At 39.4% G+C, this 23,335-nt stretch overlaps 3 protein-coding genes across 3 annotated transcripts; all 3 read left to right on the top strand.

Annotated features, from left to right (window-relative positions):
• Window positions 1-7,160: 7,160 nt before the first annotated feature.
• LOC102217499 (trace amine-associated receptor 13c-like) lies at window positions 7,161-8,250 on the top strand. Its single transcript, XM_023337536.1, has 2 exons — window positions 7,161-7,333; window positions 7,437-8,250. Exons 1-2 carry the CDS (start codon window positions 7,161-7,163, stop codon window positions 8,248-8,250), a joined length of 987 nt encoding a protein of 328 aa, XP_023193304.1.
• A 2,474-nt stretch (window positions 8,251-10,724) lies between these two features.
• LOC111609375 (trace amine-associated receptor 13c-like) lies at window positions 10,725-11,814 on the top strand. Its single transcript, XM_023337537.1, has 2 exons — window positions 10,725-10,897; window positions 11,001-11,814. Exons 1-2 carry the CDS (start codon window positions 10,725-10,727, stop codon window positions 11,812-11,814), a joined length of 987 nt encoding a protein of 328 aa, XP_023193305.1.
• A 3,089-nt stretch (window positions 11,815-14,903) lies between these two features.
• Window positions 14,904-15,993, top strand: LOC102235378 (trace amine-associated receptor 13c-like). Its single transcript, XM_023337543.1, has 2 exons — window positions 14,904-15,076; window positions 15,180-15,993. The coding sequence occupies exons 1-2, from the start codon at window positions 14,904-14,906 to the stop codon at window positions 15,991-15,993; spliced, it is 987 nt and encodes a 328-aa protein (XP_023193311.1).
• The last annotated feature ends 7,342 nt before the right edge of the window (window positions 15,994-23,335 follow it).

Genomic DNA, 23,335 nt, shown 5'->3' with positions numbered 1-23,335 from the left:
ATGGGGAAAAACGACAAGGCTACTCGCAGCAAGGCTGACCACGAGGCTCCTGCTGAACCAGATGCTAATAGCATACTGCTATCCAAGATGCAAGAGATGCTGAACGACTCCCGCACTGATCTCATCAACAGGTTTGAGAACATTGTTTCGAATGTCGTTAAGACGGAGATCTCAGCCGCGCTGGCACCGCTAGAAGCTAAAATTGCCTCGTTTGGGACTGCCATTCACGATTTGGAGCGGGCTGCTAACGATCAGGATGGGAGGCTAGCTACCATGGAGGCCTCGGTCAAATCGTTAAATGTATTAGTGGACACACTGTCCAAGAAATGTGAAGACTTGGAGGGTCGCTCCAGACTAAATAACATCCGCCTTGTGGGCGTACCGGAGGGATCCGAAGGTCAACAGCCGACGAAGTTTGTATCGAAGCTGCTTCAGGATCTGCTCGGCCTCGACGCTGAGCCTGCCCTTGACCGGGCTCATCGCACATCGCGGGCCAAGCCAGCAGAGGGGGACCCACCGCGCCCGTTCGTTGTCCGTGTCAACCTGTTTCAAGAACGGAATGAGATTCTACGGAGGGCTCGTGAGTCGTCTCCCTTACTCTATGAAGGAAAACGTGTGTTCATTTTCCCTGATTATTCAACCTCAGTTGCTAAAAAACGCGCATCGTTTACGAAAGTGAAGAAGGAACTCCACTCTTGCCCTGGAATCAAGTTTGGGCTTCTTTTCCCTGCAATACTACGGATCACTCCTCCCAACGGGCAGACCCGTAAGTTCGAGGACCCAGCCCTTGCTGCAGACTTTGTTGAGAAAAACATTAAAAATGTGGTTGATCCGGCCACAGTTGAATCCCAGAGGGGCCGCTACCCAGTGATGGGATAACATTTTGTTTGGGAACTGTAATACTCTGTACAATACAATTATTATTTAATGCATTGTGGTTCTCTACAGTGCCTTTCGAGTACTCTGGATACACTGTGGATTTAACTCCTAGTTTGGAAATGTATTTTTATTTTCTTGGTTCTTGTTGATACAAGGGGGCATTTGTGTGTCCGATTGCACATTAGTTTTACATGCCTTATAATATATTTCATGTTTCTACAAACCTGTTGTTCTCTAGATGGTGCATTTTTCGCATATTGTTATATTTGCATCACATTCCCAGGAGAGTAGTCAGTAGTTAAGACTACTTTCATTTTTCAGCCTCTAGTAAGCTGGATGCTATTTTTTGTTTTCTTTTTGATGGGGTTTCACGCATCCCGTTTGGGGGAATGCTTCAGCGAATGGGTTGGTTTAGGGAGGGTTTCAGGTGGCAGGGGTGTGTGCGTTACGTTGTTCTTTTTGTCTTTTTGTCTGTGTATGTCTCTTTTTTTTTCGGGTGACCAGGGTGATTCTCGTTTACTTTTGTGTTTTACTTTGACCTATGGCTGATCTTCACTTGACACCAGCTACAGCGGTAGGACGAGAGATCCATTTCACCAGCTTTAACTGCAGGGGTCTCAACAATCCTGTGAAGCGCAGTAAGGTATTACATCATATGCAACGATTGGGGGCACAAATAGCTTTCCTTCAAGAGACGCACCTAAAGAACGTGGACCACGTGAAACTGAAGCGCACCTGGGTTAGTCAAGTTTATCATTCCTCTTTTAACACTAAATCTAGAGGAGTGGCTATCCTTATCAGTAAATCTGTCCCCTATGTGCACTCTCAAACCATTTCTGATTCTTGTGGTAGATACGTTATTATCACTGGTACCATTTGCAATATCCCGGTGGCATTGGCTAACATATATGCTCCCAATTATGACAACGAATACTTTTTTAAACATGTTTTCCAGTCACTTCCCAATCTGTCCACTTATCAGTTAATATTGGGAGGTGATTTTAACTGCTGGCTTGATCCTCAGTTGGATCGCTCCTCAACAAACATAACCATGCCTTCGCGCTCATCTAAAATGATTAACTCCTTTATGTCTGAATTTAATGTTCATGATGCCTGGCGTTTTCTTCACCCCTCCCAGAAGGTTTACTCATTCTTTTCCCCAGTCCACCACACCTTTACGCGTATTGATTTTTTCTTGATTGATAATAGATTGCTGTCCTCTCTCACTGGGTGCAAATATGATGCTATTGTCCTATCAGATCATGCCCCAGTTTCTATATCTATTAGATTTGACTCTCACCCCATTGAGCGGCCTCCATGGAGGCTAGGCACCCGTCTGCTATCAAATGAAAAATTTGTATCTTTTGTAGCACGACAAATAGATTTTTTTATAGAAAATAATAGAGGACCTGAGGTGTCGGCCTCACTACTCTGGGAGACGCTTAAAGCCTTCATCAGAGGGGAAATTATTTCCTATGTAAAGTATGAAAATAAGCTGCGAAGAGAGAGAATTAATACTTTGACACGCCACATTTCTCAAATTGACAACTTGTATGCAATATCACCTTCTCCCACTTTGTACAAGGATCGCCTCGTGTTGCAAGCTGAGTTTGATGTGCTCATGACACAACATACTACTGAGCTGCTACTTCAATCTGGTGCCCAGTTTTACGAACATGGAGATAAGGCTGGTAAACTCCTGGCTCACCAAATTCGACGAGTGTCAGCCTCTCGCCACATCTCTCAGATCCAAACTACCCAAGGCATCACAACTGACCCAATGGAAATTAATTTGGCCTTCAAGGATTTCTATAGGTCATTATACTCCTCAGAATGTACTCCTTCTGTAACCGACTTTGATAACTTTTTTAACAATTTGGAAGTTCCCACCATCAATCAGGGTGTAGCCGACGATCTTGAGAGACCTATTGTAATCTCTGAACTCACTGAGGCAGTTAAGGCCCTGCAGGGGGGTAAATGTACAGGCCCTGATGGGTACCCTTGTGAGTTTTATAGAATATTTTGGGACAAGCTTTCTCCACTACTTTTAGAGGTATACAACGAATCTTTAACCTCTGGGTGTCTACCTCAGACCCTTAATCAGGCAGTTATTACTCTGCTGGCTAAAAAAGGCAAAGACCCTCAACTCTGCTCTTCCTATCGCCCGATAAGTTTACTTAATGTTGACTTTAAATTGCTAGCAAAAACAATAGCTCTAAGACTAGAAACAGTGCTTCCCACTGTGGTTGGGATAGATCAGACCGGCTTTGTACAAAATAGGAACTCCTTTTCCAACATAAGACAACTCTTTAATGTAATTTACAGCCCACCCTCTGTCAGTACTCAAGAAGTTGTGATATCTTTAGATGCTGAAAAGGCCTTTGACAGAGTGGAGTGGCCATATTTATTCTACTCGATTAAGAAATTTGGCTTTGGGGAAAATTTTCTGTCGTGGATTAAGTTACTTTACTCTGACCCATATGCATCGATTAGGACAAATAATACTCAATCTGACTATTTTCGCCTCAGTCGCTCTACTCGCCAAGGCTGCCCACTGAGTCCCTTATTATTTGCTTTGGCAATTGAACCCCTCGCAATTGCGCTTAGATGTAATACAAGTATTATAGGTATTAAGAGGAATGATACGGAAACAAAGGTCTCTTTATATGCTGATGATCTTCTTTTGTACATTTCTAATTTGAATATTTCTATTCCTGCTGTACTTGCCACACTTGATAAATTTGGGCAGCTGTCAGGCTATAAATTAAACCTCAGCAAAAGTGAATTACTCCCAGCTAATGCCTTAGCCAAACGTTACCCACTGCACACATTACCATTTAAGGTCATAGATCAGAGCTTTACCTATTTAGGAATCCAGGTTACATCTAAATACGAGGATCTTTTTAAAGCTAACTTTTCTCCTTTATTAGTGCATGTTAAGGAGGACTTTGATCGTTGGTCGATGCTTGGCCTCTCGTTGGTTGCTCGGGTTAACTCAATCAAAATGAACATCCTTCCACGTTTTTCCTACCTATTTCAGTGCATTCCTATCTTTCTCTCACGGTCCTTTTTTAGCAAACTCGATAGTATAATTACCAAATTTCTCTGGAATGGGAAGGCCCCTCGTATACGCACTCAATTCTTACAAAGACCTAAAAGGCTTGGGGGGATGGCCTTGCCAAATTTTAGATATTATTATTGGGCTTCAAATATTAGACTTTTTAGATATTGGCTCCAGTCAGATAGCCCTTCTTCTCCAGCTTGGCTTGTTATGGAGGCCAACTCTGTAAAACCTGTGTCCTTGGCAGCCTTACTACATTCACCATTACAGTCCTCAACTAAACCTTATACTTCCAATAAACTAGTTGATGCATCCTTGAGGCTGTGGATGCAATTCAGACGGCATTTTGGCTTGCAATCTCTTTCTGTCTATTCCCCTATAGCTTCAAATCATACCTTTCAGCCGTCTCTCACAGATGGTATCTTCCTGTCGTGGCGGAGAACAGGAATTTTAACTTTTCATGATATGTATATTGATAATACTTTTGCCTCATTCCAACAAATCTCTGGAAAGTTTGGTATCCCGCGCCATCATTTTTTTAGATACTTGCAAGTGCGCAGCTTTGTCCGCTCTACTTATTCAGATTTTCCCAACCTTCCCAAAGATTCACCTTTAGACATTTTTCTTAAACCTACTGTCAAATTGAAAGGAGCCATATCTTTTTTTTACAATCAAATCACGCTTCTACGCCCACAAACCCTGAATTCCTATAGATCACTTTGGGAGGAAGACCTTGGACAGACCATTTCAGAGGATCTTTGGACACTAATCCTGTCATTGGTGCATAAGTCTTCTATTTGTGCCAGACATAATTTAATTCAATGCAAACTTGTGTATCGCACTTATTATACTAAAGCACGTCTGGCCAAGTTTTACACCAACGTTTCTCCTGCCTGCGATAGATGCCAACATTCTCCAGCCAATTTGATCCACACTATCTGGCTTTGCCCTCAGCTTTCTAACTATTGGTCCAAAGTTTTTGCTATTCTGTCAGATATTTTTGACAAGAAATTGGAGCTTGACCCCTTGACTGCTTTGTTTGGAGTTGAACCTCCACAGTCCACCCTGTCCTCCTTTCAGAAATCCTCCTTGGCTTTCTTGACTTTTTTGGCACGGAGAGTGATTATAATAAAATGGAAGTCGCCTCAACCTCCATCATATACCCACTGGCTTAGAGATACACTGTATTTCATTAAACTTGAGAAAATCCGTTTTACTTTAAGAGGCTCTTCCACGAGATTTTTGGGTTTGTGGAGCTCCTTATTAAGAACCCTTAGAAAGATTAATTTCCCTAATATTCCGGACTGATAAGGTAGTACCTACTTTATGTAGCTGATGCTTATTATTCTTATCAATATTTCTCTTTCTTTCATCTTCTTTCTTGAGTTAAGTTTGGTTGATACATTAACAGAAGTATCCCCTGGCACCTGATTTTTTATTTATTTTTTATTTTATTTATTTATTTTTTATCTATTTTTTTTTATTTTATTGTATTTATTTATTTATTTTTTTTTTTTTTCTCGTTTTTCGAGTGTGTGTTTGTATGGGTTGAGGGAAAGAAATTTAGTACTGTGGTCCTTTTTTATTTTGTTTATCTTATGATATATCTGTTTCTGTCCGCTAACGCAATATGTTTACTTTGACTTGATCCATTTTATGTATTTTGTGTAGGTGTATATATGTGGGTATAATTGGGCTTGTTCTAGCACAATTACGTTTGTATTTAAAGGTACACTGTAACTATATAACCATTGCATTGCCTTTACACTGTACCTCATGTTAAAGCATAAATAAATTTTGGAAAAAAAAAAAAAAAGATGCACAAAAGTTGTCGTTAGTGCACTTTGAAGAGTTTTATTGGCTCCAGTAGCCTTTATTTGACAGTCGATTAGAGAAGGAGAAGGACATGCAGCAAAGGTCGCCAAGGCCGGGAATTGAATCTGCGACAGCCACATCAAGAACTGAGGCTTCCATATGTGGGTTGTGTTAACTCCTGCACCATCTCAGCACCCCAACACTTTGAAGAGTTCTTGATGTGCTGCATTGCGTTAAATCATTTATGACTGCTATGCTTTTTTTCATGTTTTCCAAAAACAATGTAGTTTTATAGAACAACCGCTGTGGAAGTTTCTTGGTTCTATTGGGGGACCAAAATTGCAACATTTTTGTCATTTTCAGCTGCTTTGTCAAACAATAGAAAAACCTTTTCCTCCCCTCGTGCCTGTGGGTGTTTCTGCTCCAATAACTATTGAAGGAAACCAGGTGAAAACCTCAGAAGATGCCGAGCGTAACTTCCTTCTTCACAAAATGTAAACACAAATGAAGTGGCGTCAGATTTTTGTGGTTGTAGGATTTCTCTTCTGTCTTTGGTAAAAGACCATGAGCCATTTCTCCTGCTAGCATTAGACTCTCATGTTTGTTTTGGTTGTATGTACCCAGAATGCCCTGCACTACAGTCAGCTTCCTGCCTTTGGAGCGGTTTCTGGTCCTTTTGACGTTCACATACGCCAGAGTTCCTTCTATTCAAACTGGGTTCTAGGCAGAGTTTGCTGTTTTGATCCTCAGGGCTCACTGTCCTTCCAGTCCCTTCCCCCTGTCTATGAGAACTCTTCTGCTATTGGTGTCCGAGTGGACCCCAACTAACCTACCTTCTTTTTTGTTTCATGTATTTATTTTTTCGCTTGTTATTTGTGGATAATATATTTTACTGTCTGGGTTATCTCAAATGGCATTTTCTTTTATTTGTGTTGTCTTTGTTATACTTTCTTCAAATGTTATTTATTTCACTTCAGTTTAGTTTCGTGAGGGAATGTCTGCTGTTCAGGGATCTTTTTTTGGCTTAAAACCTTTTATAATTGTATTGCTATGAATGACTTTGTATTTATCAACATATTGTTAATAATCAATAAAAATACATTTGAAACTTTCTAATTTCCCTCCATCTGGTTAAGAAACTCCTGCTGTGTTTGACTTCTGATTGCAGATTCGGGAAAAGGCTAAAGGACAATTTCACCTAATCTCTCAGAACCCTTAGGACGTTTTTAGCTTATAGCATGAACAAAAGATGTAAATTACGACCTAATAAAGAAGAGAAATGCATGTAATTATGTGGGGAAGAGGAAGCAGAAATTCCCCACAGAGATAAAGCAACAGAGGAGGGAGGACAGGAAAACATGTGCTACAAAACAGGATCAGATCAGAGAGCTGCAGCCGTCTGAGGATGGAGATCCAAGACAGAACTGATCTCTGTTTCCCACATCTCCTCAACAGCTCCTGCAGGAAGCCCACACTTCACTGGTCTGAAGCCGTTCTCCTGAACTCTGTGCTGCTCTTCATCTCACTGATCACTGTAGTGCTCAACCTCCTCATCATCATCTCAGTCTCACACTTCAGGCAAACAGCAGCTTCTCAGCTCAACCTACAGATTAAGTTTTAAGAATGCTGGGCCATATTTATATGATAATTGATGTTCAATTGTGATTTTTTCTCCTTCCAGGCAGCTCCACACTCCTACAAACATCCTCCTCCTCTCTCTGGGTGTTTCAGACTTTTTTGTTGGTCTCCTGCTGATGCCTTTTGAAATCTACAAATTTACATTCTGCTGGTTTCTTGGAGACGCCATGTGTGTTTTGTTTTGTTTTTTGATTAATACCATCAGCTGTGCTACAATCTGGAACATTGTCCTGATATCAGTCGACCGCTATGTAGCCATTTGTTACCCTCTGCATTACCCCACCAGAATCTCGTTGACCAGAGTCAAATATTGTGTTTGTCTGTGTTGGTTCTGTGCTTCTTCCTGCAGCTTTTTCTATGCCAAGGATGAGCTGATTCAGCCTGGCAGTAGTAAATCCTGCATTGGAGAATGTATATATTATATAAGCTATGCTGCAGGAATAATCGATCTAATTTTTAATTTCATATTTCCAGTAACAACCATCATAGTTCTGTATTTGAGAGTATTTGTGGTGGCTGTGTCTCAGGCTCGTGCCATGCGCTCTCACATTACAGTCGCCTCGTTTCATTCAGCGACATCAGGAACAAAGAGATCAGAGTTAAAAGCAGCCAGGACTCTGGGGGTTCTAGTTGTTGTATATCTAATGTGTTACTGTCCATATTACTGCTACTCTTTAGTTGGGATTAGTTTATCTAATACCCCTTATTCATTTTCTTTGTTTTTCCTTGGCTATGTTAACTCTTGTCTGAACCCTGTGATCTACGCCCTGTTCTACCCCTGGTTCAGAAAAGCTGTTAAAGTCATTGTTACTCTACAGATACTGCAGCCTGGCTCACATGAGGCCAACATACTGTGAATACACTGCTGACTGACAACGAAGAAAATAATGAATAGAGATTCATTATTTTGACTCTTTGAATTAGTAGTCTGAAAAACATAAATTCACTGGGATTTTTTGTTGTAAATTAATAGATTAAATGTTTGCTGGTTGAGGGGAGGTGGGGACAAAGAAAATTAGTTGAGCATAAAATACTTTTCTCTGCTGTAAGATGTTAGACGTTATCGCTTTTGAATATTGGAAAAATTGCCTTTAACTTTTACACATTAGCCCTTTCATGCATAGTGGTCACTAAAGTGGACAGCTATCTAAAAGCCATTTTCTTCTGCTTCTTGTGGATTTTTATGTTATAAATGCACACAGACCACTGAAGTGGACATTGATGCATCATAAAATACACTGTCAACTACTGGCCATCAGCTGCAAATGCAAGAAAGTTTTTTTGTAAAATCTAATATGGCCGACAGACAAAGAAGCATGCCGAACGACCCGGTCCCTCCTTCTACTGTAGAAGACTCTTGCAGTAAAAAAGATATATATTGTGACATCAGATAACCTCTGAAGAACAATAGTACTGATGTATTTTTGAAATAACAACTTTGGAGTAAGAGAAAATTACAATTAATATATTATCCACAAATATACAATTGAATAGAATATATATATATATTTTTTTTTTACAAAATTTGTTTCCTACCTTTTTTTATGCCTTAAGAAAATAAAAAAATTTGAAAAAAATCATGACTCAAATAATTCATGCATGAAAGGGTTAACACATTAACCTTGTATTTGCTATGTTGTATCTGTAACATAAACCATTTAAACATGTGAAGTCTCACTTTAGGCCACATCTGATCATCCATATCTATTTCTGTGACCATCGACACTTTAAAGGGCCACATCACTCAAACTATAGGATAACAGTTATGTGTCTAAAAATGATTTTATCAGTCAAATCAAATCAGTTTTTATTTCCACAGTGCCAAATTGCAACAGTGTGAAAAAATGTTAAATGTTTAATTTTAGGAAGTAGTCAAGCTATAATATTTTAATGTTGAATAGGTAGTTTCATTAGTAGGTTTTCCACAAATGGCCCTTTTATGATCTGGATTTGCCGTATTTTTTCATGTTAGACATAATTAAGAAAATAAAACCACAATATAATATATTCCAAGTACAATGTTTCTAACACTGCTGGTTTCTTTCAATGCTAATGTTTAACTTAAATAAAGCTGAACAAGACTTTAACAGCTGCTTCCAGTCTAACACACAGTAAAAAGTTTTAACATAATTACATGTACTGAGGGAAATAGGAAGGATAAGAGCCTTCTTATCAATAGTCATATATTGGATTTTCTTTTTTTACATTTCACACAATACAACATGAATTATGCAGTGTTTTACTCTTGGTTCAGAATATCACCTGAATCTACTTTTTTATTACTTATTTTAAGTTGTTCTATGGGAGATGCCACTGTCCTAGACTTAAATTTACTGATTGATTTAAAGTGATTTCATCTTTCTATCCATCTATCCATCTATCTGTCTATCTATCTATCTATCTATCTATCTATCTATCTATCTATCTATCTATCTATCTATCTATCTATCTATCTATCTATCTATCTATCTATCTATCTATCTATCTATCTATCTATCTATCTATCTATCTATCTATCTATCTATCTATCTATCTATCTATCTATCTAGTAATCTGATGAGAACTCAGCGCTGTCATATCAACCATGTTTCTCAGAGTTGTGGTTTATCGCTGGCAGGTGAAACATTTCTACAGGTTTTGAAACCTCAGGACTTTTCCCACTGTTTAAGATGATTTTCTAATGCAATGATAGCAGAAGACCAGTATTCTGCTGCCCCAATGACACAGTGTCTGATGTAAGACAGAAAATATTCTCTAACTACTGATCAGCCTAATGTTGAAACTCTAATTGAAAACGTTGGAGCTAATTGATCCGGCCAAGGAAAAATCTTAAATTCAGAAAAATGACTTTACTCGTCTTTTGAGCACAAATGGGAAACTAAAAATGAAGACGTTTATCAGTGGACCAATACTGACAACTAGATGTGAAAAGGAAAGATACAGCAGACTGCTCATGGTGAACAAAGGGCCTATAAAAACATGTCCTGCTAACTCACTGACCTACACTGACAACCACAGGATCTTCTGAGAGCTTTATTTAGGAGGAGAAACGCAATAAAATGGTTAAAATATTTAATTTGTTTTGATATTCAATTATGTTTCACAGGATTCTTTTATATAAACTAGATAGTTTTTTCTTAGCGCTTTGCCATATTGTTAACTTATGCGCACAAGAAAAAGAACATGGCTTCAATGAGACTTAAAATTAAAGCATTAGAGAAAAGGCTGAAGAAGCAGAAATTCCCCAGAGAGATAAAGCAACAGAGGAGTTAAGGTAGAAAAACATGTGCTACAGGACAGGATCAGATCAGAGAGCTGCAGCCGTCTGAGGATGGAGATCCAAGACAGAACTGATCTCTGTTTCCCACATCTCCTCAACAGCTCCTGCAGGAAGCCCACACTTCACTGGTCTGAAGCCGTTCTCCTGAACTCTGTGCTGCTCTTCATCTCACTGATCACTGTAGTGCTCAACCTCCTCATCATCATCTCAGTCTCACACTTCAGGCAAACAGCAGCTTCTCAGCTCAACCTACAGATTAAGTTTTAAGAATGCTAGGCCATATTTATATGATAATTGATGTTCAATTGTGATTTTGTCTCCTTCCAGGCAGCTCCACACTCCTACAAACATCCTCCTCCTCTCTCTGGGTGTTTCAGACTTTTTTGTTGGTCTCCTGCTGATCCCATTAGAAATATTTAGATTTACATTCTGCTGGTTTCTTGGAGACGCCATGTGTGTTTTCTTGTTTTTTTTGATTGGTACCATCATCTGTGCTTCAATCTGGAACATTGTCCTGATATCAGTCGACCGCTACGTAGCCATTTGTTACCCTCTGCATTACCCCACCAGAATCTCGTTGACGAGAGTCAAATATTGTGTTTGTCTGTGTTGGTTCTGTGCTTCTTCCTGCACCTTTTTCTATGCAAAGGATGAGCTGATTCAGCCTGGCAGGAGAAATACCTGCATTGGAGAATGTATACATTATATTAGCTATGCTGCAGGAATAATCGATCTAACTTTTAATTTCATATTTCCAGTAACAACCATCATAGTTCTGTATTTGAGAGTATTTGTGGTGGCTGTGTCTCAGGCTCGTGCCATGCGCTCTCACATTACAGTCGCCTCGTTTCATTCAGCGACATCAGGAACAAAGAGATCAGAGTTAAAAGCAGCCAGGACTCTGGGGGTTCTAGTTGTTGTATATCTAATGTGTTACTGTCCATATTACTGTTACTCTATAGCTGATGTTAATCTAACCAGTACCTCATATGTATCGATTTTGTGCTTTGTCTTTTATTCCAACTCCTGTGTAAATCCTGTGATCTACGCCCTGTTCTACCCCTGGTTCAGAAAAGCTGTTAAAATCATTGTTACTCTACAGATTCTGCAGCCTGGCTCACATGAGGCCAAACTGCTGTAGATGATCTGTAAACATAATGAGACGACTGCTGACTTTCACAACTGAATGTCTGCTAGTCTTGGTTCTATTGGGGGACCAAAATTGCAACATTTTTGTCATTTTCAGCTGCTTTGTCAAACAATAGAAAAACCTTTTCCTCCCCTCTTGCCTGTGGGTGTTTCTGCTCCAATAACTATTGAAGGAAACCAAGTGAAAACCTCAGAAGATGCCGAGCGTAACTTCCTTCTTCACAAAATGTAAACAAAAATGAAGTGGCGTCAGATTTTTGTGGTTGTAGGATTTCTCTTCTGTCTTTGGTAAAAGACCATGAGCCATTTCTCCTGCTAGCATTAGACTCTCATGTTTGTTTTGGTTGTATGTACCCAGAATGCCCTGCACTACAGTCAGCTTCCTGCCTTTGGAGCGGTTTCTGGTCCGTTTGACGTTCACATACGCCAGAGTTGCTTCTATTCAAACTGGGTTCTAGGCGGACCGGAGTTTGCTGTTTTGATCCTCAGGGCTCACTGTCCTTCCAGTTTTAAAACAGCTGTATTTTCCGCACTATAAGGCGCACCTAAAACCCTTCAATTTTCTCAAAAGCCGACAGTGCTCCTTAAAATCCGTTGCGCCTTATATATAGACCAATATTGAGCCACAACAGGTCTCGCAACTATGGTAAGCAGCCGCCGACTTCATTTTCCCCCGTAGAAGAAGAAGCGTGCGGTGCATGCTGGGTTTTGTGTAAAGACCCCAATGGCTCCTATTAAGAGACACACTTATGATGCAGAGTTTAAGCTCAAGGCGATCAGTCAGGCAGTAGAACACGGGAACAGAGCAGCAGCCAGAGAATTTAACATGAACCAATCATGAATGAAGTGGAGGAAGCAACAGCTGTTTATTCATTTTGGAAATGAACAGAGTTTGCAGAACGCTGGTTTGTAATCTATTAATAAAGTTTGACTGACCTATCTGACTGTTTTGTTGACGTTCCCTTTAGCGCAGTTCCATCTAATGGATGCATAACGTCACCCCAGCCTCTACTCTAGCGTCTATTCTATGCGCCTTATATATGAAAAAAGTTTTAAAATAGGCCATTCATTGAAGGAGCGCCTTATAATGTGGTGCGCCTTATAGTGTGGAAAATACGGTACATTAAACTATTAATGTGGATAAACTGTTTGAGTTTAACATGTCTCACGCAAAACGGTCAGAAATATTTATGGCTGCAGTCTCTGTTCCACGTGTTAATTGTGTTGAACTAATTGTATTGTAAAAATAAAGTGTTATTAAATGTGGAATCTGTGTGAACATTTGAAGTCGCTCTGCTCTTCACCAGCAACAAAGACACAGTCCAACAATTTAAATAATGAAAGTTAAATCTGAAACATTTTTCTTTAAAATATTAAAATGTAAATATTTTAATATTTACTATATCATTGCTGCTGCTCCCTTAGTAACTATCTTTTCCAGCTCCTCCCTATTATGATAAATAAATAATTCTTAAAATCTCTGGGTTCATTAATTCTTTCTTTTATTCTCTAAAGTTAACCTGCCGTGTGTTTACACAAATGTGGACCCAACGTGGGTCAGGTGTGGGAGAGCACCTGCTGCCTTCATCCACATGTTTTGGTCCTTCCGTTCTCTGACTAATTCCTGGAAATCAATCTTCCGTACTACAGCTGAAGTTTTGAACTGTGAGAGCCGAACCCCTCCTCCGTCGTCTTGGAGTCGCCCCAGAACTGGACTTATAATTATTATATTATAAAGCTAATTGCTAACTTTAGCAACAGGCTCAGCTAGCTGCAGGGAGCAAGAAGGGAGTGTGAGCAGCACCACATGATATTGTGATTGACAGCACTAAGGCCCTCCTCCTGGCTCTGATTGGTTGTTTCTGTTTATTTTACTGTCTGGGTTATCTCAAATGGCATTTTTTTTTATTTGTGTTGTCTTTATTATACTTTGTGCAAATGTTATTTATTTCACTTCAGTTTAGTTTCGTGAGGGAATGTCTGCTGTTCAGGGATCATTTTTGGCTTAAAACCTTTTATAATTGTATTGCTATGAATGGCTTTGTATGATATTTATCAACATTGTCATGTTGAGATCAATTTGTCGAACCCACATGCGCAGAACACACTCTGGAGACGGGTAAAGGTTATGGTGATTTATTAAAGACAGTGCAAACAGGTATGTACAAGGTGGTCCGGAACTGGTGCTCGTCTGTGTGGTTCTGGATCTTTGCCGGTGAGCTCGTCTGAGCACGGAGAGGTGAACCGCCAGGATCCAGAGCTGCAGGCTGGAACGAGGGCGTGAGTTTCTCTAGAGGGCGGACAGGTGAATGGAGGGAGATCTCAGACAGGTGCCGAAAGGGATCCGCTTGACCAGGGATCTGCCGCCGACAGAACTGAGGGCTGGTCTCAAGGACGAGGCCACCAACGGGTAGACTCCGCAGGGTCTCGAGGATCTTCGGTAATCTGACCTGGTTTGTAGAAGTTTGAAGAAACTCAGGGCTTCACGGAACGACAATTTAGTAAAGGCAGCACAAAAGGAGGTTTCTCGGAGAACAGGTGGTCGGAGGTGAGCTACAATGATATTACCATCACAGGCTAACACTCTGGCACTGGAGTGTCGGCGGCTAAGTCCTGATAAACCCCTCCAAACAATGGTAAGTGGCAGCAGGTGTGCAGCTCCAGGTTCACGCCCTCCAGAAGGTCCCAGGATGCCCCCTGGTGGAGAAACTAGAGACCCCCCAACCAGCCTTCCCCGGATCCTAACAAACATATTGTTAATAATTAATAAAAATACATTTGAAACCTTCTAATTTCCCTCCATCTGGTTAAGAAGCTCCTGCTGTGTTTGACTTCTGATTGCAGATTCGGGAAACGGCTAAAGTACAATTTCACCTAATCTTTCAGAACCCTTAGGACGTTTTTAGCTTATAGCATGAACAAAAGATGTAAATTATGACCTTATAAAGAAGAGAAATGCATGTAATTATGTGGGGAAGAGGAAGCAGAAATTCCCCAGAGAGATAAAGCAACAGAGGAGGGAGGACAGCAAAACATGTGCTACAAAACAGGATCAGATCAGAGAGCTGCAGCCGTCTGAGGATGGAGATCCAAGACAGAACTGATCTCTGTTTCCCACATCTCCTCAACAGCTCCTGCAGGAAGCCCACACTTCACTGGTCTGAAGCCGTTCTCCTGAACTCTGTGCTGCTCTTCATCTCACTGATCACTGTAGTGCTCAACCTCCTCATCATCATCTCAGTCTCACACTTCAGGCAAACAGCAGCTTCTCAGCTCAACCTACAGATTAAGTTTTAAGAATGCTGGGCCATATTTATATGATAATTGATATTCAATTGTGATTTTGTCTCCTTCCAGGCAACTCCACACTCCTACAAACATCCTCCTCCTCTCTCTGGGTGTTTCAGACTTTTTTGTTGGTCTCCTGCTGATGCCTTTTGAAATCTACAAATTTACATTCTGCTGGTTTCTTGGAGACGCCATGTGTGTTTTGTGTTGTTTTTTGATTAATACCATCCTGGTTGTTTCGATCTGGAACATTGTCCTGATATCAGTCGACCGCTACGTAGCCATTTGTTACCCTCTGCATTACCCCACCAGAATCTCGTTGACAAGAGTCAAATATTGTGTTTGTCTGTGTTGGTTCTGTGCTTCTTCCTGCAGCTTATTCTATTCAAAGGATGAGCTGATTCAGCCTGGCAGAAGTAAATCCTGCATTGGCGAATGTATATATTATTTAAGCTATGCTGCAGGAATAATTGATCTAATTTCTAATTTCATACTTCCAGTAACAACCATTATAGTTCTGTATTTGAGAGTATTTGTGGTGGCTGTGTCTCAGGCTCGTGCCATGCGCTCTCACATTACAGTCGCCTCGTTTCATTCAGCGACATCAGGAACAAAGAGATCAGAGTTAAAAGCAGCCAGGACTCTGGGGGTTCTAGTTGTTGTATATCTAATGTGTTACTGTCCATATTACTGTTACTCTTTAGTTGGGATTAGTTTAACTAATTCCCCTTATGCATTTTCTTTGGTTTTCCTCTGCTATGTTAACTCTTGTCTGAACCCTGTGATCTACGCCCTGTTCTACCCCTGGTTCAGAAAAGCTGTTAAAGTCATTGCTACTCTACAGATACTGCAGCCTGGCTCACATGAGGCCAACATACTGTGAAAACACTGCTGACTGACAAACAAAAGATAACAAATATTTTTTTTTGTAAATTAAAAAAAAATATTGTGACATCAGGTAACCCCTTGTAACATAACCACTATGTTAATTTTTTCCTGAATAATTATATTAAAAAGTAAATGTATCAAACTGTCTTGTAGAACAGTTGCAGTTATTTCATTGTTAAAAATCATTCTGAATTTCCACTGTTTATAACTGAGTTGGGTTAAACATCATGCGGTTTTCAGGTGTGTGTGAAATTGGGGATTGAAAAAGAGGCGGGTGCGTTGGCGCGCAACGGCGCAACCGGAGAGGAAGACGCTCACCGTTAGATCTGTACAGCGGGATTTTGTCTTTATCGATCGTTTAAAACTAGTAAAAATCAAAGAAAAGACATAAAACAGCGATCATAGTTCGCGCCAGTGCCGCAGATCGTATAATAGGAACTGGATCGGAGTTTGCACCCAGGAAAGGCCGCCGGTGCGAGAAGATGCCACCGAGGGGAAAGAAAGACTCTCCCGGTGAGATATGGACTTTACTTTTCTGTTTGGGGAGTTTTGGTGGTGCCCCTCTTTTTTCTTATCTTTTTTGGGGGGGTTTTGATGTTTGGGATTTTCATTTTGGATCAGGACTTTGGATTACAATGGGGAAATATTTCTAGGACTTTGTTTTTTTGAGGATATGGAACTCCTTTGTGGACATTAATCTTTTTGAAAAAAGAACGGGAAAATTTTGGACATTTAATTATTTAGGTTTTTTGGCTGATACAAACTGAGTGATTTAAGTCTAACATAATTATTTTTTGAGGGATTGCTGGGTTATTGATCTATTTATCAAGATAACTATCTTCATTTCTTAGTATTGTAATTCTTTTTGAATAAATAATTGATGCTAAAAGTCAACAAAATTCTTATTGAGTGGTTGGGTATTTATTAATTTATCAAATTAATGGTCTATCATATTTTACCTGATTTCCTTGTACTGATCCCCCTTGAGTGTATTATGAGTTCTGCATTAAGTCAAGCTGAATTTTACACCCTGAAGAACAATACTACTGATGTACTTTTGAAATAACAACTTTGGAGTTGGAGAAAATTACAATTAATATATTATCCACAAATATACAATTGAATAAAATAATTTTTTTTTTACAAAACTTGTTTCCTACCTTTTTAATGCCTTGAGAAAATAAAATAAAATTAATAAAAAACCTGACACAAAGGATCATATTCATGCATGAAAGGGTTAACACATTAACCTTGGATTTGCTATGTTGTATCTGTAACATAAACCATTTAAACATGTGAAGTCTCACTTTAGGCCACATCTGATCATCCATATCTATTTCTGTGACCATCGACACTTTAAAGGGCCACATCACTCAAACTATAGGATAACAGTTATGTGTCTAAAAATGATTTTATCAGTCAAGTCAAATCAGTTTTTATTTGCACAGTGCCAAATTGCATCAGTGTGAAAAAATGTTAAATGTTTAATTTTATTAAGTACTCAAGCTATAATATTTTATTGTTTAATAGGTAGTTTCATTTGTAGGTTTTCCACAAATGGCCCTTTTATGATCTGGATTTGACGTATTTTTTCATGTTAGACATAATTAAGAAAATAAAACCACAATATAATATATTCCAAGTACAATGTTTCTTGCCCTGCTTTTTTCTTTCAATGCTAATGTTTAACTTAAATAAAGCTGAACAAGACTTTAACAGCTGCTTCCAGTCTAACACACAGTAAAAAGTTTTAACATAATTACATGGATTGAGGGAAATAGGAAGGATAAGAGCCTTCCTATCAATAGTCAAATATTGGATTTTATTTTTTTACATTTCACACAATACAACATGAATTATGCAGTGTTTTACTCCTGGTTCAGAATATCACCTGAATCTACTTTTTTATTACTTATTTTAAGTTGTTCTATGGGAGATGCCACTGTCCTAGACTTAAATTTACTGATTGATTTAAAGTGATTTTCATCTATCTATCTATCTATCTATCTATCTATCTATCTATCTATCTATCTATCTATCTATCTATCTATCTATCTATCTATCTATCTATCTATCTATCTATCTATCTATCTATCTATCTATCTATCTATCTATCTATGTGATGAGAACTCAACGCTGTCATATCAGCCATGTTAGAAAGACCTAATAAGCACTCTTATTCAAAATTTAATCGGAGTTTGATTGATGAGTGATTAATGACCTGTGACTAATTGATTTTAATTTCCGGTCACATGATGACCCCCCGCCTCCCCAGGATGTCTCATGACCTCAGCATGCTTAACACGTGTAACACTGTATTCCCGCTAATTTCAATTCAACCAATAGAAACAGAGACAGGCTCTGAGTTTTATGAGTAATACAATTAAAGTATAAAAAAAACAATAAGTGTAAAATAATCAAGAATAATATACAATATAGTATATTTAAATAGAATGTTGTAATTAACTCCGGTTTTGCTCACCAAGCCGTTCGTGTTTGTGCGTGTGTCCGGGCAGAATACTGGACAGGGAAAGGGTTGAACTTTCAACATGTCCCTCAGGATGTCTCAATGCGATACATTGTTTAAGGTGAACTCCTTCTGACCTCTATGAGTTTGAATTAGCCAATAGAAGCAGAGACAAGGGGTTCGGTGTTAGAAAATCAATAGTAACATACAATATAGTATATTGAAATAGATTTGGATGTTGTAACTACCTCCGGTTTTTAAACAGAAGGTCTTTCCGATATACTGCCTGAAGCGAGACAGGCCCCAGCCATCAGGAAGACTCTCATGACCGCCAGTCATCACGCGTGACACATGTGGGTCTCTATATTTCTGATCATCTAAATTGGGTCTCTATCAGGGGTTGATTGATATGATGCAAACGCCAGCACAGGATTCATTCTCGTGACTTTTGGGAGGAGGCCCCATGACAGTGCTGCTCACCAAGCCATTTGTGTGTGTGTGTGACATATAGAAACAAAAGTCCCCTCTTGGTACGGTGGGTGTGCGTGGGTGTGTGGGTGTGGGTGGGTGGGTGTGTAGGGTGTGTGCGCACATGTGAGCACTTGTGAGGGAATTAAAGTATAACACAATTAAAGTACAAAAAACCAAGTGACCATCAGTATCAGGATTAATATATATAGTATATTTAAATAGAATGTTGTAATTATCTAAGGTTTTGGTCAGCAAGCTGTCTGTGTGTATGCATCCAGGCGCAAAAGTGGACAGACATCTCTGAAGGAAAAAAGGGTTAGGGTTAAGGGTCATCTGTGTGTGTGGGGGTGTGTGTGTGTGTGTGCAGGACATAAGGGTTGCACCAGTAAGAGCGGGCAGAAGCCTCTTATGGTCTTTAAAAGGAGACATCATCCCGCAGGAAGAATCACAGCTCTGCAGAACTTCTACTGACTTTTGGTACAAATCCTGTTGTTCTTACAAACTTGTAAACTTATTCTTTTTTAATTTTTTTTTAGAAAAGTATTGTTTTTGAATGATGTCTGACTTTACAGAAAGATCTGCAACTATAAGTTCCCAGGTTCTATCCACGCTTTTTGACTGGAAGTAAAGAAAATTCTCTATTAATATATGATATTATTAAGCATCAAGCTTAATAATGATGTTTCCTTTAGATTCAATCTCAGAAGATCCAGACATTGTCTTAGAATCAGAATTTATAAGCGGTAAGTTTGTTTTCACCATACCTTTTGTCTTTGTAGTCAGAGTTGTAAAATAATTTAAAATATTATTTACTTGCAGATCTTGCCAATAATCAGGAGACACACCAGAACCATACAGGATTAGACTATACAAACGGTAATCTTTTTATTTTTAGTACGTCTGTAACCAGTTGTAAAAGTGAGAAAATAAACCTTTACTCTAAGTTTTTACAGATATCCAGGAGAATCGCAGAAAGAACCGTTTGTCTCTGAATAATAAAAAAAAAGACGCTGAAGCCATCAGATCATCATCACAGTCGTTGAATGCAGCTCCGACACCATCCGGATCTGGTTCCGTACAGACAGGAGTACAGAGTAAGTTTTTTTTTAAAATAGCTTATCTGAAAAAATCAGGAAATTTTTTATTTTTATTTTTGTTTTGTTTTTTTGTTTTAAATTAACGTATTTATTTATTTTTTATTTTACAGGTTTAACCCGTAACAAGGACGCTGTAATCATCATTTCATCCGACTCTTGACTTCCCGTCAGGACAGGCTGTTGACTCCAACCAGGTTTACAACATTACCCCAAAAGCAGAACCAAGGCCAGACACCGAACAGGTACCAGGACCAGAACCGGAGCTGAAACCACTACCTGAGAGGGCTACTGATTCTCTCCACCTAGGTGAGTTTTATTATTTGTTTTAGATAAATAATAGTGCGTGTGTAATAAAAAGGAATTAGTGTGCATTTATTTCCCCCCATACTACTAAAAAAAAACCTGACAAGTCCCCAAGAGCCACGTTCTTGTAAAGTTGGGGACTCCAGTTTGTCTTATTGTAAATTTAAAGTGCAATGTTTGTTCACTGCCCCTCATGCTACATGCTTTTTTTTTGCAGAGTAGTACTACTTTCAGAAAGGGAGGTTCCCAAAAAGCATCGTCTTGTCCTGATTCCCCAGTAGTGCTTTCAAACAAGGCTGCGTGTGTGGATGTGTGTGTGTTGGTACATGTGATTTAGCAGGACATTTTAGGTACATGTGACTTAGCAGGACATTTTGGGGTACATGTGATTTAGCAGGACATTTTGAAAAACTGTGTCTGTCTAATGATGCAAAAAAAAGTATCCCTCTAATTCACCAAAACCCATATAGGTGTGTGTGTGTGGGTGCGTGATCTCTCCACACCATAGTATAACTCGAAATATGTTTTCAAATGCTTTTCAGTAAAATATTGTTTAGAATTAAAGCAGCCTTACCTAACTGATTGTAATCAGAGTTATGATTAATCATGTTAATTATATTTCACAGCTTCCAGCGCCAAAGAAATACAGAGGAGGCTTGCAGCAGACAATCTGCAAGCCAGAGTTGTTTTACTCGACAGACTGATTACAGGTATATTATTTGAATTTATCTAGTAAAATCACATCTCACAACTGTTAGAAGATTATTCCCGATTATTTATTTATTACAGAATCTTTTCTGCTTCTGGAGAGACGTCCTGCTTGCAGACAAGGACGAGCTTTGAATCGCTACCAAGAAAAAGTTAAAATCCTGCTACAAGCCAGCAAAACAGTGCTGCATAATGTTTCCTCTGATGTAAAGGTGATTGTGAAATGATTCGTGTATGATTTGTCTCTTATAACTCAGTAAAGAATAGAAGACCAAGAAGCTAGAGTTGAATTATCTCAGTCAGATTATTCTCAACAAATTGCTAACACCATTCAGGTTCTGCAAACACTTGCATTAGCATTGGATACTGAGGAAAATAGCCTTTCACAGAGCCCTGCTCTTAGCCCTGCTAGATCACCTGTTTTAAACCCAGCTGAAGTCTCAGACTATTTCAGACAAATTAATGATGCACTTCACGGTTTAAATAACTGTATATCTCCACAAAACTCACCCGCTGCCTCATTTGTGTTGGATGAAGCTTTTCAAAATACAGAATCACACTCCGGGTTACCATCTCAAACAGTTTCTGCAATAGTCGATGAAGCACAGCAACATGGAGGTAATCTAGACCAAAGTCAGAGGATTGAACATCAGCGTTTCAATAACATTGAAATAAGGAGATCGTTATCAATCCCGCCTCTAACCCATGCTATACCTGATCTTGCCGAATTCTACACCGCAGTTATGAATGTTTTAATTGATCTGGCTAATGCTGCAAGATCGTTAGCTGTGCGTAATGATGTTGTACAGTTAGAATTAGTGTGGGATAATATTTCTCATCACATAACTGTCTCTGTTACTGATAATGGTGCAATCCTGCTTGCATTTGAGGAATTTTTCGATGAGCTGGTTCAATCTCATGCAGAGCTGCCTTCAGAAAGTAACATGGAGCTGATTCTTCAGATAGTCAAGTATCCCACAGGAGGTTCAAAATGCAAGGCTGAAAGAACACTGGAATGTCAATTGATTAATAAGAAGAGGCGTCACCTGTATATTGTACAAAATACCGGTAATCAACTGTGCTTTGGAATCAGTCTGGCACATGTAGCTCACCCTGAATTTACAGACAGACAAGCTCTTGAACAGGGAAGAAAGTGGCAGTATCAGGCAGGTCTATCTGATCAGACAGCGGTTACATTCAGCGACGTTGTTAAGTTTGAAAACATTTTACAAAGAAAAATTGTAATGTTTCACCGAACCTCGAAAAATACTGCTTTGTCTAAATTTGAAACAGATTTCCAAAATCGGTCAAATCCCTGCTGTCTCCTCCTCCATAATAATCATTTTCATGGCATTAGGAATCTTTCAGGTTTTACCGGATCAAGATTTATTTGTAAATTTTGTTACAGTAGTCATAATAATTCTAACACCCATCACTACCGGGGGTTCTGCGGAGTCTGCTGCAGCTACAGCTGCACACATCTGCAGTACAATCCAGTACGCTGCGATGACTGTAACAAAATATGTCGAAACTCTACATGCTTCGATAGGCACAAAGAACCTCGCAACAGACCTCATGCTGAAATGCTTGTCAGTGATTGTGAAATGATCAAATTATGTTCTATGTGTAAAAGGTTATATTACGTTCCTATGACCAAAGAGAATACTTTACACGTATGTGAATCGAAATGTGTAATCTGCCGTGAAAAAAATCTACCTCCTGGTACAGATGTAACTCTTAATGATCATCAATGCTACATTCAAACCAGTGTGGAAACTAGAGTGGAAGATGGACAGTGAGAACATACAGATTGAACACGCGTTGAACTCGGGCGAACGCAAAATCGGACCCTATTTTGTCGATGGATTTGCAGTAATTTCAGGTTTAGCCACTGCGTTCTCCTTTGAACGATGTTTATACCACGGGTGTTCTCGTTGTTTTCAACCCACTGAAACGTGTCCTTTGAGAAAAGTACAGTTTGAACAAATTTATGCAGCTACGGTTGAAAGATCTAAGATTCTGCAAACCGTTTATGGTGTTTGAGTCAAGACTGTGTGGGAACATGAGTGGGATGAAATGAAAAAGTCTGATCCAGGGGTGATCAGATTCCTGGAAAAATTTGCTGCACCAGAACCTTTGACCCCTCGTGTTACGGCCCGGCTCGGATGGCCGCAACAAAAGTAGGGAGGACACGGCAAACCCAACGGTTTTTAACCTCTTGCGAGGCATTTATTTAAAAACACAAGGTGTCAGCGCCGCCTCTGAGTCCGGATCGCGTCTGCTTCTGTTGT

Source organism: Xiphophorus maculatus, chromosome 7 (genome assembly GCF_002775205.1).
Source record: "Xiphophorus maculatus strain JP 163 A chromosome 7, X_maculatus-5.0-male, whole genome shotgun sequence".
Classification (NCBI taxonomy): Eukaryota; Metazoa; Chordata; class Actinopteri; order Cyprinodontiformes; family Poeciliidae; genus Xiphophorus; species Xiphophorus maculatus.
Note: the sequence above shows the minus strand (reverse complement) of the source record. Positions and strands in the feature narration are given on the sequence as shown.